The 17,793-nt window shown below is 42.6% G+C and overlaps 1 protein-coding gene across 1 annotated transcript in view; it reads right to left on the bottom strand.

Moving 5' to 3' along the window:
• RLF (RLF zinc finger) overlaps positions 1–12,806 on the bottom strand; it is a 51,391-nt gene extending 38,585 nt beyond the window's left edge. Inside the window, exons 1-3 of the mRNA XM_050909765.1 lie at positions 12,654–12,806; positions 7,073–7,227; positions 113–194 (exon numbers count right to left, since the gene is read on the bottom strand). Of these exons, the coding sequence (XP_050765722.1) occupies positions 113–194; positions 7,073–7,227; positions 12,654–12,806 (390 nt within the window). The remainder of the gene's footprint in view (positions 1–112; positions 195–7,072; positions 7,228–12,653) is intronic.
• Positions 12,807–17,793: the final 4,987 nt, after the last annotated feature.

Here is a 17,793-nt window from a genome sequence, read left to right as displayed (position 1 = left end):
ACAGCAATGCAGGACAGGTAGAATTCAGGGGAAGGCTAGAAGAGGAGCACAACAGCAGACTTTTTTTTTTTTTTTTAAATGTAAATTTAAAAAAGAAATTCAGAACACTTACCTGTATGGACTGATGGAATCCTAACCACACCTCATGGGGCAATTCACTTTCAGGAATTGAAAGCAGTAGCTCAAAACAACTCCTGGAAAAGTAAGAGGCAAGTAAGCAAGCTACCTGAACACATTCTGTTGTTACATTAAGTAATAGTTGTGGCACACATTACTTAGCATTCAGATAAGACATGACAGTAACATTGAAACATGTCTGACTGTACAAATCAGTCAAAGGCCAGAAACAGCCCCAGAATCAGGTGTGAGTCATCATGTGGAAAGAGTGCTCCTTTTTACTATGCACAATCTTGCTAGGATAAGATTGCAGCTACTTTTATAATCCAAGATAGTCTGTTCAACATGGCTCAGGAACGCTACATTACAGAATTTCTGCTCTTTCCTCTCACAAAGGAAACCTAATATCCACTCGGAATACAACTCATTTGACCCCAGCATGGTCTCTTTGCCTAGAGTGAAAATGAAAGCCAGCTTTACCTAACTTAAAAGTTTCAGTGCTGACATACGTAAGAAAATAAAACTAAAGAAGAACAGCTTGACAGAGGAAGACACATGCATCAGCACAGAAATGGACCTAGAGAACAGATCCCTAACAGTATCCTAAAAGTAACAGACTGACAAGCTATGTCAAGAGGTGCATCAGCACAGAAATGGACCCGCAGAATAGATTCCTAGAAATGACAGGAGTCTTTGATAGCATGGGGGGAGGGAGGAAGCATTCAAATACCTATGGTGCGAACTGCAACAAGCTCAAGAGCTTATCAAACCAAAACCCCCCCACCCACATTGATATGCATATCAAAGATTTTCAGATTAAAGTCAGAGTTACACAGATCAGATTGTAAAATTCCCAGTTCATTAATTCAGGGAGCTGCTGTATTTGTGTAGCTCAGTTACCTACACAACGCAGGTGGAGAACATCCGCTTATTTCTTCATTAAGCCAAGCTCCTGCTTAAAAATAGGACACTAGTCACGCAGTCTTGATTTTATACCCAGTAAAGTTTGTTACAACCCATTTTCAACTGCGTCAATGATTAATGTTAGTATGATTCAGACCCATCACAGTGGCATGTGAACTTCTGCTGTGTATCAGGTTTTCCAAATGAAAATTCAGGAAAGCGGGAAAGGTTCAGAAAGTTTTAACATCTCTGAAATATCCAGCAAATTTGAGACCTATATATTCCATACATAAGTTCAGATTCCAAAAACAGAAGTGGGGGAAAGCAAGACCTACTTGATATTCCCTCATTTAGACCATCAGGTCAATGCTACCCCTTTTCAGAAACAAAAAGGAAACAACTCTACGTATTTAGTACATCCATGTCATTTCAGGGAAAAGTCTTGGAGAACAAGAATCACTGTTTTCTAGGAGACAAAGCAATGGCAGGACTACTGCCTATATTGTTCTCAAACAGGGCTATCTAACCTTGTACGGGACATACGGATTACCTAAACCCCAACTGCCGCACAGAACAATTTGACCTAATCAAACTAAATGTGTTAACTATGACACTCTGTCTAGAGAGTAACAAGATTTACACACAGCAAAAATGTTCTCATAAATCATGACAATATAACAGAAGAAAACTCGTCTAAGACTCCACATATAATACGTGCACTGAATAATTGCTATAAGCTACGCCTACATTGTTAGATAGTTCCAACTCATGCTAATTTTTTTTTTTTTTTCCCCCCAAAACCTCCACTCCCAAATATTAAATAGAAGAATGACAGGACAACACATTCAGTCTTACCATAGACAAAAGAGCTGAGCTTGGGGAAGGGGAAAAGGAAGAGATGACCATAAAGTAAACATGAGTTTCAAAACTGCTTAGTACCCAAAAAGAATGACTTTCCTTTCCCCCTTCCTCCTGGCTTTTGATAAATACATTGAACAGTTACCTGCAAAATGCTATGTCTAACAAGTTTTTAGCCAGATTCAGCAGTCATATACATAAACAAGATCAAATGGACAAATACCAAATTAACATCTGGCCATCCTTTTCACATTTCAGAAGTTTGCCTTCACTGCCCAATCCTGTTCCTTTAAAGAGAGGTTTAGACCTGCAAAAGCTCTAAACACTTCTATTAGGCAGAAAATACAATAGCCTTCATGACTGTCATTCAGCAATTATTCACATCATCAGGCACTAGAATCTCAATCATTACTATGCCCATGACAAAGTGGGCAACAGGATCGCCAGATATTCCAACTGTCATAGGTCTCAGTACTATAAAATAATCAGGACTTACTTTTCCCTTGTACTCAAGCTTGGTAACACAAGTTAATTCACCAGTCCATATGTCTAGACCCAGGTGGTTGCTACTAGACTATCAAAACCAACTTTACAAAGTCTTACAGCAGCTGAACTCTATTTTAACATAAGAAAAAAAACAAACCAAAAATCACTGGGTACGTGTCCAATTTTCATGCATGTCATACAGAGACTCTTTTAATCAAATAAAAGATTTGCAAACTTCATGGTCAACGTGCTTTTGAAAAGTGTTTCGGTGCATACCTCATTTTCAGACTTAAACAAAGTCAAGCAATCCTACCTACTTCCACTCTTGATTCCTGGAAATACTTTTTCTAGAATATTACTTTTTCATATATATGATATTGCTTATATAAAATAGCAGGTTTAAACAAAATGGCAAAGCAAGGTTTTACAAATCATTTTTCTGTACTTAACCCTTAAGGTGCTACTTGGACAGTGAAAAAAATCTGAAATTAGATTTTCAAAGCACTGTGTATACAGAGTGAGACGACAGTCTGTGAAGACAAGAGGGCTGAATTTATGCCTCAGGAGTTATCGTTTGTTGTAGTAACACAGGACTGAGCTGAACCAAGAACCGAAAATGCTTTTGTTATGAGTCCTTAAGTCTTCCTTAGGATCCTAACACCAAGCACTCTAGTTTGGAAATCACTCCATGAGAAATCTGGAGCTCTGGGTGTATACCCACCACATTAAAACAACTTACAGCACAACTGCAAAAGTAATGTCCAGGATAATCCAATTACAATTTCCTTGGCAGAAAAATAATTAGAGTTCTAAGTCAACTGCCTAAGTTTTTGTTAAGAGAATTGACCCAAACACACAGCTACATAAAAACTAGCCAGCCTTCTCTACTAGCAAGGGGAAAGAATGGCCGTTTAGCTTAATTCTTCCTTCTGGTCCTTATTATACAATACTTCAAAACGCACCTCTATCCCTGAAAGCCCATTTCCTTCTTTATTGTAATGCAAAACTAAACAGATTTTAGGTATCATGACTAAGACCACAAATCAAAATACCAGGATCACTTCATGAAGTCAAGCCTTTCTACCCCACTCTACCAGTACCACCACAATACTTACCTACACAAAACTCAATTCCAAACTTTAATCACAATTTTTGCAAATAAAGTGTAATGGGTGCTTGAATGCTTCCATTATTAAAAATATCATTCATCTCAAACACTCAACTTCAAAATATCTTTTAGGAGAAGGTCTCCTAGATTTGAATTTCTTTATTTTGGAAGGAATAACCCTAGGCAAAAATGAACACATTATTTGCACACAATTATTCTGTAATCACTATATACCTCATTCACTATTATTTTAAGACAGAAATTTTAAAAAGTAAATTTTAAAAGCTTTCAGAATTGTGTTCATCTTTAGATTGTATTAGAAAACTTTTCTTATCCTAAGCTTCTTAGAGTTAAAAAGGTGACTAATTATACATTGGATGATCAGCAGGAATAGTTAACTTGTTGCCAGGAATTATCCTGCATTTGTTAAGAGTTGAGTTAGCTCTTAATGATAGCAGAGTGGTAAATGTAAGTTACTGAATCAAATTACAACAGTTTATTACGTTGAGAAATGCTTTGTTAGATAGACAAAGCAGCGAACCGTCACATATGCCTCCTCACAGAGGTGTTATGGAAAGCAAGCACACTCTTCCTGGAAGCAACGTGTGTTAGACTCAGTAGGTACAACCAGTAGGTGAGATACAGCTCAAGAAGTTTGAGGTAGACTGGTCTTATCAGATAAATCCAGTTTTGCTACTTAGACCAGATGACATTCAGATCTCCTTTCTCTTTTTATGGTTTAAAAAGCATATAAACACCTTCTCAAAGATGTAGAAATGGTAAACTCCCTTTCAGACCAGTGCCATCACAGCAAACGGGAAAAAGTAGAAAGCAGTCAAATATTAGCTTCTGGCAAACACAATGTGAACTAGGAACAATTCTTTCTACTTTTTAAACTTTAATCTATTAATCTTAGGACCATATAAACCATTTTCAGATGGAAGTAAAATTTTCATACCGATGGTAACATGAATGGCACCTTCTCCCTCACACAGTATCCTCAGAAAAAAAGCACTCACAAAAGCTCGAGTGAACAATCAGCTTCAAAGGCCTCCTAAGATTCACAAGGATAGCCAGCTAACCAAATCTCTGTGAAAGACACTTTTGATATGGCTAATTCTTTATTAATTCTTCTACAGAGGCTTTACTCTTTGGTATAGTAATATTGGGGGGCGAGGGGAATGTGTTGTGCTTTGTGACTGTGGAAACGAGCAGTCTGAGTTCTACTCGACCAAAGCAGGTATGTCCCCTCATGGCCATGGCCAAGAAGAACATTCCTGTTCCCCCACAACCATTTGCCAAATCTGCAAACTACAAGAGCAACCACTCCAAGCTTTCCTTTTATTTCCTAAGGCTAGACAGTGGACCAACAAGGTCTCACACGGCATCAGCACCATGTTTCTTATGGGGAGCACAGTCTCTACGTCATGTCAGATTTACTGTGAAAACACAATTGACCTGGTCAGGTGGCAGGGAAAGCCACAGTATACTGAGTTTTGCTGTTACTGGCTCACCCTGCTGAGAAGGATGTCAGGAGGCGGAAGTTCTTTCCCCCTTCTCCAGAAGGGGTGTTGGAAATGAAGGATGATTTCAATACTAAGTAGAGCACTTTTGCTTTAAAACAGGAAGCTTGCTTGTTTCATTTCTGATCAGGGTTCAAGTCTGAAAATACACAGCATGTACAACAGCTGTGGGTAACCCAACTGCCTCCCCAAAAATCACAGTTACATGGGAACAGTACGCTTTCATGTCCCTAACCAGGTAATAGTCTTCCTCCCTCATGGAATTTAATTTTTAGCTTTAATCCCCTGCTCTAACTTCTCTCTCCCTCCCTTGGAAACGCTTATGTAAAAGAAAAATGTGGGACAGTTGAGTTAGGTATGCCATTTACCTCACCCTATCTGCAACCTCACTCGTTGTCTTTCTCATTCTTTAGATTCCTCTCAAATGTAATCATAACAAGAACAGGAGAGGTTCCAGCAAGTCAGCCTCTCTACTGTCCTCCACCACAAAGTTTTCTCAATATACAAGCAACAGCAAACAAACTCCTCACACTGAAAGATGGAAGAAACCATATTGGCAGAAGCAGAATATTCTGATTTTTCTCAAGAGAAAAGTAATTTTGATAAGCAATTTTGACACAGAATTGGGATTCCTGCCCCAAAGTATATAACAGTGGCAAAATATATAGAAAGTACTCCACGTATGGATGACCTGCATCCAAAGATGGTGAAAGACAAGCTTTTTAAGTGACATGAGCAGGAAATGGCAGACTACATAAGCTAATTAACGATAATATGATGAAGATGACAATACTCTATCCATAAAGGGACAGCCTGCAAAAGCAATTAAGATATTTTGCCAAAAATACATGTATTATGTACCAGGTAAATGATTTAGCAGTTTAAGTCTTCAGTTCCCATATTAAGAAGTTAAGACAGACTTTTCCTGATTTCACACAATTTCCCTTCTTGACAGAAAGTTTAAAAAATAAAAAAAAATCACTCCTAGTTCACATATTCCTCATAGCTCTTAAAAAAAAAAAAATCAAGGCACCATATGGAGATATCTGGTTCTGAGCTGTTGATTTATATTGAAAGTTAGTACATTACAAAAAAAGCATGTGACCAAGGAGTTCATTGCAAAATCCTTCTCAAAAAGAGCACTTGACTTTAGACCACAAAGCAAGTAAGCTACTGATAACAAAGAAAAAATAGCCCATTGAAAAACTGTCACAGAATTACTTTTATTCTAGGATGATCTTTATATTCAAGGTTCTAGATCTTCACCCTCCCCCCTCGAATGAAACCTTACCAGCAAGGAATGACCAGCGCATCAAGTTATCCTCCTCAGGCTAAGGGTTGTAACTGATTACGCTCCAATGTATGTGAAAGCCCTGAGGCTACACTCTTCAATTACAAATAGCTGCTTTGCACTTAAAACTGTCTTTGAGGAACCACAAGTTATTCCAACTTAGCTGATGGACTGTAAAATAGTTCTCTCTTTTGTTCGAAGAATTGCTGTGCTTTAAGTCATGTCTACAGACACTTCTCAAAGAGCTCAGGTTGAATTACTCTGCTCTGTTTTGCTGTCCTGTAGCAAGAGCCCACACGCACAACTTCAGATTGCCATAAGTACAAAACAGCTTATCCTTTTCTGAAAGGGACATGTTCAGAACTACCCTGCATTACATGTGAGAGGACACAGGAAAGCAGCAACTGCAGAGCAAGTGATACAGGTTATTAATCCATGCATGAAGGTCTAATATTAAATAAAGCTTCTGTTTAATGAGAACCACACTAAGCTTTTTCTACAGAAAATAATAATTTTCAGAATGTTTAAGAAAGAACAGAACCTTCCTAATATCTGCATGATTATCCAAATACAGAACAACGAAGCCTCACCACTTGTTCACATTAATTAACAAAATGCTCAAGTACATTTTTGTGGTATGATTAAAAAAGTACTAAAGACATTTACTAGATAATAAATCGTAAATAGTTGTCAAATTAAGCATTACACTATTTCAACAACTTGCCCTTTCATTTATAAAGTACAGTTTTTTTTTTTTAAATATTAATGTACCAACTTAAAACTTACAGCACTAGCCTGCCAAGTACCAAAAGAACATCTTCACATTCTGTAGTCAAGTAAGGTCGTGCATTAGCAAAGCTTTGGATGGAGATTCGATATACTTCCAAAAAAGGTAAAATATGTTCCGATGCACCCCGACTGCCAGCATACTGAAGTAGTGTCTGAAAGAAAATGAGTTACCATTAGAAGTTCTCATAACACACTTTTGTCTCAAAAACAAATATCAATATGCAATATCAAGCATACACAGTGGAAGAATTCTGGAAGTAAGAAGTTTTCACTCTGAAGGAGATTTAAAAATGGTAGCTTTTCTCCTCAACAGACGTTCTCCCTTTTATTAAAAAATATTTTCATTTATTTTATTATTTTGATGAAGTTATCAGAATTTCTACTGGGGAGCAAGCTAGATGCAATTGGCAGAAATGTGAACTGTTAAGTTAAAAATAATTCAGGGAGTTCTGCACTCAGCTGCTTTTGTACAACTGCCATGGAGACAGAACCACATATGTAACACTGGAATCTTTATTACTAGTGAGAATGCAGAAAAATAGGCGAGAAGTTAAAGATTAAGAACATTATTCCAGCCGTAGTATTTTAAAGATACATGCATTAACCATACAGCAAACATGAAGCCGTTAGAAGGGTATACAAAACCCAGATCAGACCGTTATGTAGTCATTTTTCAAATGCAAAATTACCCTAGATTTTACTACTTGACCACAGCAATCCTACATTATCCAGGCACTGTACTGAAGAAGCAATGTAAAAATGTAGCCAGTTTTAAGAGAAATCAAAATAAGTTTCAAAAATCAGCACAGGGACAACAGTAGTATCTCCCAACCTTTTTAAAACTTCACTACACTACCATGTTATTTTCCTACAGGTTATAAAGTAATATTGAGAGCAAGCAGGGCACTGAGCTAAGGACATCTTAGCTCTACTGACAGCTTGCTTCGCAAGTAACATCCCTTCTCTGTATGCACACCCTCCTACAACTCCAAACCAGTTATGCTTGTGTTCTTACCAGTTACAATCCCTCTCTCATGTTGCACCCTCCCTAGACCAAACAAGGTACCAATCTTGATTAAGGCCAGCTGCGAAGAAAACAAAAAAACAATGAAAAAGACTGTGCTTTCTGGAACCCTTAGGGCCAAGACTGTATGGAAAAAAAGTTCAGAGTGCCCCACGCTATAATACAATACAAGCCAAATTGTCCTAAGAGGATGATCAGGTCATATCAGGCTTCAAATTACTTCACTTCAAGTTGGGACTCTGACACAACCAATTTATTTTAACACCTTAAACACACACATGATCATATCATATTATGACTGGAAGGAGGACACTACTGAACAGACCCTACAATGCACTTACTAAAACCAAATGCAGTCATTATAATGGTCAGAAACTTCTAAGACAAAGCCTAACTTTGAACACAGCAAGAAATAAGTGGCCAGCTACACACTATTTTGCGGACTATCTGGTGTTATGTCAGTGATCTAACTATACAATATTAGTCCTAGGGTAAAAAAAAAAAAAAAAAGCAGATATCCACTAGACTGGCACAACCATGTGTGATGTTTAAGGAAAAAAAAAAATCTATAAAAAATACCATCTAAGAATCAGTAAAAATCAAGACCGTTTGGTAGATTATTCTCCTAGAACTCAGTATCAGCAATATAACTCCTAGGTGAATGAAAGTTACAAACTCTCCAAAAAACCACACATTTATTAATACAGACATAAGGAGGGCAGGGGAAGGGAAGATTGGGAGTTTACAGAAATCATCCTTAAACACAACACAAAGATCATTAGCAGAAGCAATGAATGACTAGTAACTAACCAGTCTAAGTGCTTCTCTAACAGATTAATGAAGGATTTGATAATATAACTCAAATTATATATGGCTTCAGAAGCATTAAATTGCATCCAAAGGCTGTCGAGATGTAATCCCTAGAGAGACTCAATTGATGACTATCATAAAGTCATCTGTTTAGTAAACCCAGCAGTAATGCTATCATAATAGCGACTACAGAAATAGAAGATCAAACATACAAATCTCTGCACTTTTCTAAAAATACATCCATCAAAACCAATCTATTTAAAAGTCAAATTTAGTACTCAATTATTCTGACAGACACTTAGATCATAAACTATCTGGTCTATGTAAACCATAAAACATGGTAGAATATTTCCTGAGATTACATAAACTTACTAGAAAACACTGCACCCTTGCTTGAGTGCATTCCTAGCGTTGAGATCAAAGTCTTATAGCTAATATTAGCAATTTGTTGAGTAACCATTTATCAGAAACTTCTCCCCAAATAGATGATGCCTTGAATCTGTCTTATACAGTGAAACCAAGAGACTCATTAATAGCTTGAACTTCAAAGATACGTAGTTTTGAACATTATTATGCTATTAGTATTAGCATACTGACAAATAAGCAAAATGCAGAAACTGTATTACAGAGGCTCTTAAAAGCCCTTCTGCTATGTCACAAGCAATATAAGTACAAGTTTTAGTAGTCCACTACAGACTTTTCCTGGCAGTCTATATACAAGATAAAATTAGACAATTTGTAACTTGTCAGAAATATATAATCTACATCCTTAACAAACAGTCAAGTAACAATTTTATAAGCAATTACCACCTTATAGTCTAATTACCTGAAGAGAGTATTCAAACATTTTAAGTCTGGATAACACACATCCACTTACACTTAATCCTATCCTCCTTCCTTTGACTACAATAACACACCTAATTGGTGAGTGGGGTGAGAAGAGCAGAGGCCACACACATCCACTTACTGTGTAATCTACAGACCAGCCTAGGTCCTCAACACTGCACAGATTCTCATGTCCTGCAATGCTGGAATACCTGCTTAGCTGCATTTCTTCTGAAGCATCAATTTTTTGCTCAGAACCAATTTAAACATGTCCAAGTTGCCTGACTTGTTATTACAGCTTTAAGTCTCTGTTTAAGAAAAAAAACTTCCACCTCTTCTTAAACATATCTGATTGCAATTGACAGTCCTCAACTGTGTCACCTTTAATAATTTCAGAAAGCCAACAGGTGCTGGGTACTGGCAGATGGGATGCTCTGCTGTCCTACAATCTCCGCTTCACTGATAACTGTTCTTCATATTTGTGATAGTGCAACCTCACACACACACACAGAGTCCATTCTAGTTGGCTGTCTGGGTACATACTGAGCTCCCCAACAGACATGTTTTTTCCTAAGGTGAATATGCAAAGCATTCATGCTTGTACAACATAAAATTGCAGAGTCAACCCACTATTTAGGCTTCATGAGTTTCTTCGCTGTGTTATCTTGGACCAATCTTACTCCCCTGCTCAAAACTAGGGATCTTCGAGGAAATCGTGCCATTCAGCATCACTCCCAGGAAAAGCTACTGGAAAGCTACACATGGCAGCACAAGTTTACATGTAGAAAAACATAGCATCCAGACAGCTCAAAGCACCGGAGAGCTACTGATTTGGTTCACAGTTTGTTGCGTCCCAACAGCCTCAGTAACTTCCACAGCAAAAGAGAGCACCTTTCAGGACCATGCCACAGATGTACACACAGGATGGCAAATCCATCGCTGCCCTAAAACATTTCAGCTACCCTCATCGCAGCTACTTCCCAAGATCGTATTTAAGCCCAGTTAAATTCAGCTTCTCTCTAGGCATGTTCTGCTGTAGCTAATAAGCTTATGACAAGATACCAGTGGCACCCTCCAAGTCATTAACACAAAATTAAGTTGAGCTCCTTAAATTTCACTTAGGGGCAGACCTTAAGTTATTTTTAAGCTTTATCACTTACTCTGTGCAACATTCACAAACATCCCCCGTCAGAAGAAGAAACCAAGATGTAAAATTACGTCCTAACCACGGTGGTTTGACTGCACAATGACATCACAAATTCATACTCCATTGAAGTTGCTGCATGACAGACTACCAATTTCATGTTTTCCACTGTATCTCTTGGTGTACAGTCATGACAATGAGAAATGTCCCAAACTGATGGCAACCCACGACAGATCATCTTCATTTTTATCGGTACTATCACAGTGTTCTAAAATGAGACTACCATTCAATAACAGCACAAAGACCTAAAGAGGTCTACCTTTTTTGTGAGACAGGGTTCGGGTTTTGGTTTTTTTTTTGGTTGGTTGGTTGGTTTTTAGGTAACAGAACTGTCTTCCATCAAACTTCATTGATCAAGTACCTCTAAAGCTTTATTTGTACCAAACTAATCTGGGCAACTGGACGTCTACATATATTGATCATCTTGACAACCCCTACTAAGTGTTAGCTGAATATTTGTTTCAATGTTCTGATGCAACGAATGCCACCGGAAATAATTTTAGCAAAACCTGAAACATGGAGAAAGTCACACACATTATACTGGGCTCTGTGCAAGGTCACAGATCTTAACAGTATGCTTAACTTGGGACATACATACATAGCAGTATGCAGCAGCAGCCTGCAGTTTGAGAAGCAAGAGTTTTGAAACCTAACAAACAAACTCCTTTTGTTGTTTCGGTAAATGATGAGCTAAACATCCTCCCAGAACAGTATGACAAAGTACACAACCTGTGGATGTAAAAAGGAAGACTGTGAAAGGTAATATCACTCATCTGTAACACACCAGTAGAATTTTTTGTCTCATTTGGCATCCGATTTTGCCATTCACCATTCAAATACAGAGGCTGTATGAGCTGAGGTGTGGTTAAACTAGCTTATAAACCAGATTTTTTTAATTTTAGAAACCACAATCTCTTCAGGTTCAACAGGGATGGTTCTCCAACCCAGCAACCTAACAACAATTATTCAACCTTAGAGCTCACAGTAAATGATGCTGTAGGGGAAGCAAAAACTAATTAACCATTGAAAGAGTTTGTTTAAGTTATCTCCATCACAGCAACTTTAATGAAGTTCAGCTCTTCTTCTGGAAGGTAGTGGCTCAATTCAGAAACTGCTGACCCTTAGCCTGAGTTGCATTAAGCAAGTATTCAAACAAGATCACCAGATCACAGAAGCTCATTCAGTAACTTGAGTGAACTGCAGGCCTCCACAAACCAGCAAGCATTGCTTATTCCGCGGCAGATCTCAATCAAGGCGGAACACACAGTTTTGATCCTGGGGCAGGTAAAGAACAGAAAAGCGCAGATCTAGGAACCGAGCCAAGGCCTCACTGAGAAAACGCGGTGTGGCCCGCCTGCCCCAGAGAACCTCCCCAAGGCTACCAGCTGTCCAGGCTCGAGGCGCTGCCAGCGCCCAAAGGCGAGCGGCTCCCTCGGTGCAACGGGCCCGGCCCCAGGCTGGCAGCGGAGCGCCCGCGGGGGCACCCCTCGGGCAGGCCGCGCACGTCCCCGCTCGGCAGCGGCGCACGCCGCCGCGAGCCCCGCGGCAGCTCCGGAGGGCCGAGCGGAGCCCCCGGGACGGGGGCCCTTTGCCGCCGGCAGCGCTGGACACGCACCGCGGCGGGGGAGGCCCGCCGGGCCCGCCCCGGCCCCATCCCCGCCGCCCGGCACCCGGCCCGCAGCCCGCGCCGCGGCCCACCCCTGCGCGGCCCCTACCTGGCAGAAGCCCCGGCAGTAGGCCCGGGACGAAGCCTCCGACACCTCCTGCTCGCGCAGCTCCGTCTGCAGCTGCCAGAGGCGGGCTCGGAGCGCCGCCACCAGCCGCTGCATCTCGGGCCGCGGAGCCGCCTCGGCCTCAACGTCCGCCATCTGCACCCGGCCCCACTGCGCGTAGGCAAGGATCACGTGACTCGCAGCCACTGACCTCATCGTCCCGGGACGGCGTCACGTGACGCACACGTGACACGGCGCGCGTGTCGCTGTCCACGCGACTCGCCCTCTGCGGCAGCGAGCGAACGCCTCCTGGCGAGCGGCGTCACATGACGCGACAGGAGCCCGCCGCAAGCGCGCGTGCGCGCAGGTCTCCTGCGGGAAGCGGGGGGCGGGGCCGTCCGTCTCCCGCCGGCGGCGGCCGCGCCCTCCGCGCGCCTCAGAGCCCCCGCGGCCGGGGCCGGGGCCGGGGTCGGGGTCGGGGTCGGGGTCGGGGTCGCCGCGGCTCTGGGAGCTGCCTGCACGGTGCTGCCTGCACGGTGCTGCCCGCCCCGGCCGCGGCCCCGGCCCCGGCCAGGGGCGTCCTGCGCGGCCGGGGTGCGCGGGAGCGCAGGGGAGGAGCGGGGCGGCGGGGCGGGCAGCGCGCGGGCCAGTCCGGCGCTCGCTTGAGCCTAGCTCTCCGCGTGGTCTGTGGAGTGGGGTTTCGCGGGGCGTCTCCGCGGGCGGTTCTCCTTCCCTCGCTACGACGCAGAAACGCAACACCACGCCGGTGGATATTGGCACCGGTGTTCTTCCGGCGCTGTGGGAGAAGGTCACTGAGAGGGGCTGGAAGTTTTCAGGTCGCTGCTGGTCCCAGAACTAGCACCAATAGGTACCCATGTGTTATAAAGGTAATTGCAGAGCAAGATTACTTGAAAGATAATGATGGACACCGGGGAGAGTCAACTTTTTAACTTAGATTGCGTTTATTTTAATCTCTTGTTTAAAAGCGTGTTGTTGAAAGCAGAACATTTGTGAATTGAGGAAAGCCGTGGAGGGTCCAATGCCCAGCCAAACACAAGAACCAGGAGAACAGTAAATAGGTTTTACCAAGAACTTGCAACTTGCAGCATGTCCCATTAAATAAGATGGTATGCCCATGGGTCTGGAAGCTCTGCAGTGCATTGCCATGGAGCCCTCTGGTTGACAAGTTGACCTGCCAGGGTAAAAAAACAGGAGGGCAAGCCCAGCAGTAGAGGTTGTGAAACCTCACAGGAAGTGATCAGTGCCAGCAAGTCTTGCTTTTACCACATCTGACTGCGAAGGGAATCCCTGAAGTGCACCCAGAAGTAGAGGCTGAAATGGTACGCAGTTGCCTGGAGCTCCCAGGCCAGAAATCTGCTGACAGGCATTTTGGCTTCCTTCATTTGTCTTGCTTAGGAGAGAGGGGAGGCGAAGTCCTAGCTCTTTCTGCAGGGAAAAAAAAAACAAACCCACAACCAAAAACCAACAAACAAAACATTTTCCTTTGGTTTTAGTCTGGGTAACTCAAAGGTGTGCTATTTCCTTTTTTGATTTGAGAATTCAGGTTGGGGGGCCCCTGGCTGGCTTATGAGCATAAGGTTGGGATTTCTACCCTCCGGTGAGATGGGAATCTCTCTTTTTCCTTTTCATACTCTGCCTAATTGGGCATGAATAGTAGGAGGGAAACATGTCTCTGTCCGCCTGGTAAGAATTACCTGCTGTTTTCCACCTCAGTCTCTGTAAGGCAAATGAGAAAGGGAGAGTAGTGGATAAATCAGGAAGACCTGGGGTGAATTGACATGGAACCATTTGGGAAGCTTTTCCTAGCTGCAAGCAAGTTGTATGATTTCAGCTCATAGCTTTGTGGTACGAAGCAAGTGAAGTGCTTAACGTTTGGAGAGGTGGGTGAAAACTAAGAGATGGGTTAGGAATAGGAAAACTATTCTGCAGATTTAAAGCCAAAGGGGGCCTTAAGAGGTGTCCTGGGAAGGAGAGAAGAGATGTAAAACAAAGAGCCTGGAGCTCCTGGGCCACAGATCTGCCCATGAGCTTTTGCACATCCCCATTATTCTCCTACAAGTTAAAAGGTCTGTAGTTTTCCTGTTGGGGCAGGGTGTCTCCTAGATACCAGTCTGGATTGCATGGTAGCATGAAGAACAGTCTTTAAGTATGAGAAATCTGCTGCTGGGGGGGGAGGGCTAGGGCTATTGTTACCCCTTCAGAATGGACACTTCTCCCTTCCTAAAATCTGGGGAAGTCCCCTCCTTGCACAAGACATTATATGGGGCCATGGATATAAGGAAGAACTTTTCAACTGTGAGGATGGTCAAGCAGTGGAGTAGGGTGCTGAAAAAGCTTGTGCAGTCTCTGCTCTTAGAGGTGTCCAAGACAAGACTGGGTAAAGCTCTGAACAGCCTCACCTGACCCTGGTTTGCATAGGAAGTTGGACTAGAAACCTCCTGGGGTCCCTTCCAACTGGAATTATTCTGTCATTCTGACATTTTTTAGTTTGGTACAGAGTCCTGGGCTGGGAGCACAAGAAGGTGAATGCATGGCTAGAGAGGTTGTCCTCCTCCCCTCTGAGCTTGCTCATGTCCTGCTGTCCTTCCTTTCAGCTGGAAGAGGCAAAGGACATCTACCAGGCCTGCACTGTCAATGACAACACCTCTTCTGGCAGGCAGAAGGACTCCTCATGGCAGATCCACAAAGTCGACAAAGAGCGACCAGGTCATCAAATCAGTTGGTAGAGCTGGCTGGCTTGTGATAGTCCCTCGGGCCCCTGGGGAATGTTACTCCTTGGTTTCTCTCTCACACCATGCTCAGGAGAGAACCACAGCAGCCTGCCAGGCGCACTTGACCTAGCACATCTGACTCTCTCTATTAACTGTAGGCCACCATAGCCTGCTGCCAGGCCCTCCGCATGCCGGCAGCTCCCCTGCCCATCACCCCCAAGCACTGGGGGAGAGCAGCCAACTGTGTGATCCTGCAGGACATCCATTACATGGAGCGGCTGCAGCGAAGAGCCAACCTAAGAGCCAGTACATACAACTTTGAGCCTTATGTGTCTCCCAGCAGCTATTAGGAAAGAAGCGACGAGGACAGATCCTTGTAGAAAGGCCTCTTTTCCATCCGTCCTCTCTGCTGTTTTTAACCTTCTCCCCTCTCCCCGGGTCTTGATTCTGCTCCCCTGTTGAAGTGAGGCTGAGGCAGAGGCAAGCCTCTGCATTTCATCCTCCAGCAGCAGGACTGAGCACTGAAGACACACAGAGGGAAAAAGTGAGGATCTGAGTACACCTGGAGGCGAATAGCAGACATTGCATGGAGGGCGGTGGAGGATGACAGTGGAGTGCTTATATGTACATCCGTATATATAACAGAGATACATTAATTTTATATGCACAGCTTCATACGTGTGTGTAAGTTATACATGTTTAAATGCATACATATATATGGATAGATAAAATATATGTTTATACTTATACGTGTGTATGAGAGCAATTAAAGTAGTTGGAAGATAAACCTTTCCCTTTACCCTGGAGAAACATTGAAGGCCCTTAGGGCCCGGCCATTGTCCTTAGCCCATGTTCTGTCACACAGAGGATATCTGGGATTTAACAACTCCTTGCCACTAGTTGCCAGCTGAAGTCCAAGCTTTTTGTTTACATGCAGTTTTTATAATATAGCTACATATATATACACACATAAAAAGGTATAAAAGGTTTCATTGGTGGTTGGGGTTTTTTTATGAGAGATAATGGAATTAATTGTAAATTTTAAACATTGACTGAAAGAAAATTACATAAAAATAAAATGTGGCTTCATTGGCCACCTTTTCTACAAGTCTGCCACAGAAGCTTTAACAGATTTGGGGTAAGTGTGCGTTGAAGAGGGAGCGGGGCAAAGGGCCAGTCCTGTGAGTCAAGTAAAGGGACCCCCACTCGGCCCTTGCTCATCCAAAGGAGAGACTCATCTGTGAGTCTAACCAAGAGGCCCAACCAACCTCCCTCCCTACTCTTGCTCTGCCAAAAGCAGTCTTTGTCCTAGCTAGTCGTATGTGTTTCACTGGCCCGAGGTGCTGGCAAAAAAAACCTGTATGAATTTACAGACTTTTTAGAATTATGCTCACTTTAACTTCACGCTGTTTTGCCAAAACTAGAATTTCAGTTCTCTGCTTCTGTCATCAGTCATTGATATTTAGCTTCAACAAGATTTTGGAGAAGAAATGTGTGGTCAAGTGGGGAGAAAAACAGATATGCACACATTCACTTATGCACAGAGTACCACAACCATTAAGAAAGTCTTTCAAAATCAGGACTGCGCATTGCCAGAGGAGCACAGCTGAAGAGTCAGGAATCTGTATGCAATGCAGGGAGCTACCGTCAGGGTTGGACTTTCCAATAGGTATCCAGTAACACCAATGGCTGCTGGAAAGTTGCCTAACTCATCTCTCACAGGCAGGAAAAGCCGAAGTATAAAATACCATTTGTTTGAATGATGTTTCCATTTTAGATTGCTTTCTGCCTCTTTTGCCATTTCTTTCTTTCATCCATTCCTTTCTTTTGTATATCTACAGGCACAGAAGCCCAGAAGTTTCTTTGCTGCTCCTGCTGACAATGGTGGCACATTTCCTGGAGAGCCACAGAAATGCAACAGCATGCAGTATGAGTCTCAGCTCTTCCCCCGCCCCCAAGGGGTGACTTCTCTCTTTGCCCTTCTCTTTGAGTCTTTCTGTCAGCAATGTTTTGCCCTCAAGGCACAACTGGAAGGCCCTTCTACTTTGACCAATGAGCTGAATGATCAGTGGTCTAAAAAGAAATTGCACTTTTTCTACCCCATAAAAGCCTGCAAATAACATTTCTAATATAAACAATGCCCAAAGGAAGCATTCTAATGTATTTCATGAGACCATAGGCATGAAGGTTGTACTCTGTACTTGTGGCCCTCGTTTGTACCCACTCTAACAGGTCCATGTCTTTCTTGTACTGGGGACCCCAGAACTGAATGCAGTACTCCAAGTGGGGTCTCATGAGAGCAGAGTAGAGGGGGAGAATCACCTCCCTCCACCTGCTGGCCATGCTTCTTTTGATGTAGCACAGGATATGGTTGGGTTTCTGGGCTGCAAGTGCACATTGCCAGCTCATAT

Source organism: Gymnogyps californianus, chromosome 22 (genome assembly GCF_018139145.2).
Source record: "Gymnogyps californianus isolate 813 chromosome 22, ASM1813914v2, whole genome shotgun sequence".
NCBI lineage: Eukaryota > Metazoa > Chordata > Aves > Accipitriformes > Cathartidae > Gymnogyps > Gymnogyps californianus.
This window is presented reverse-complemented; position numbering and strand designations above follow the sequence as displayed.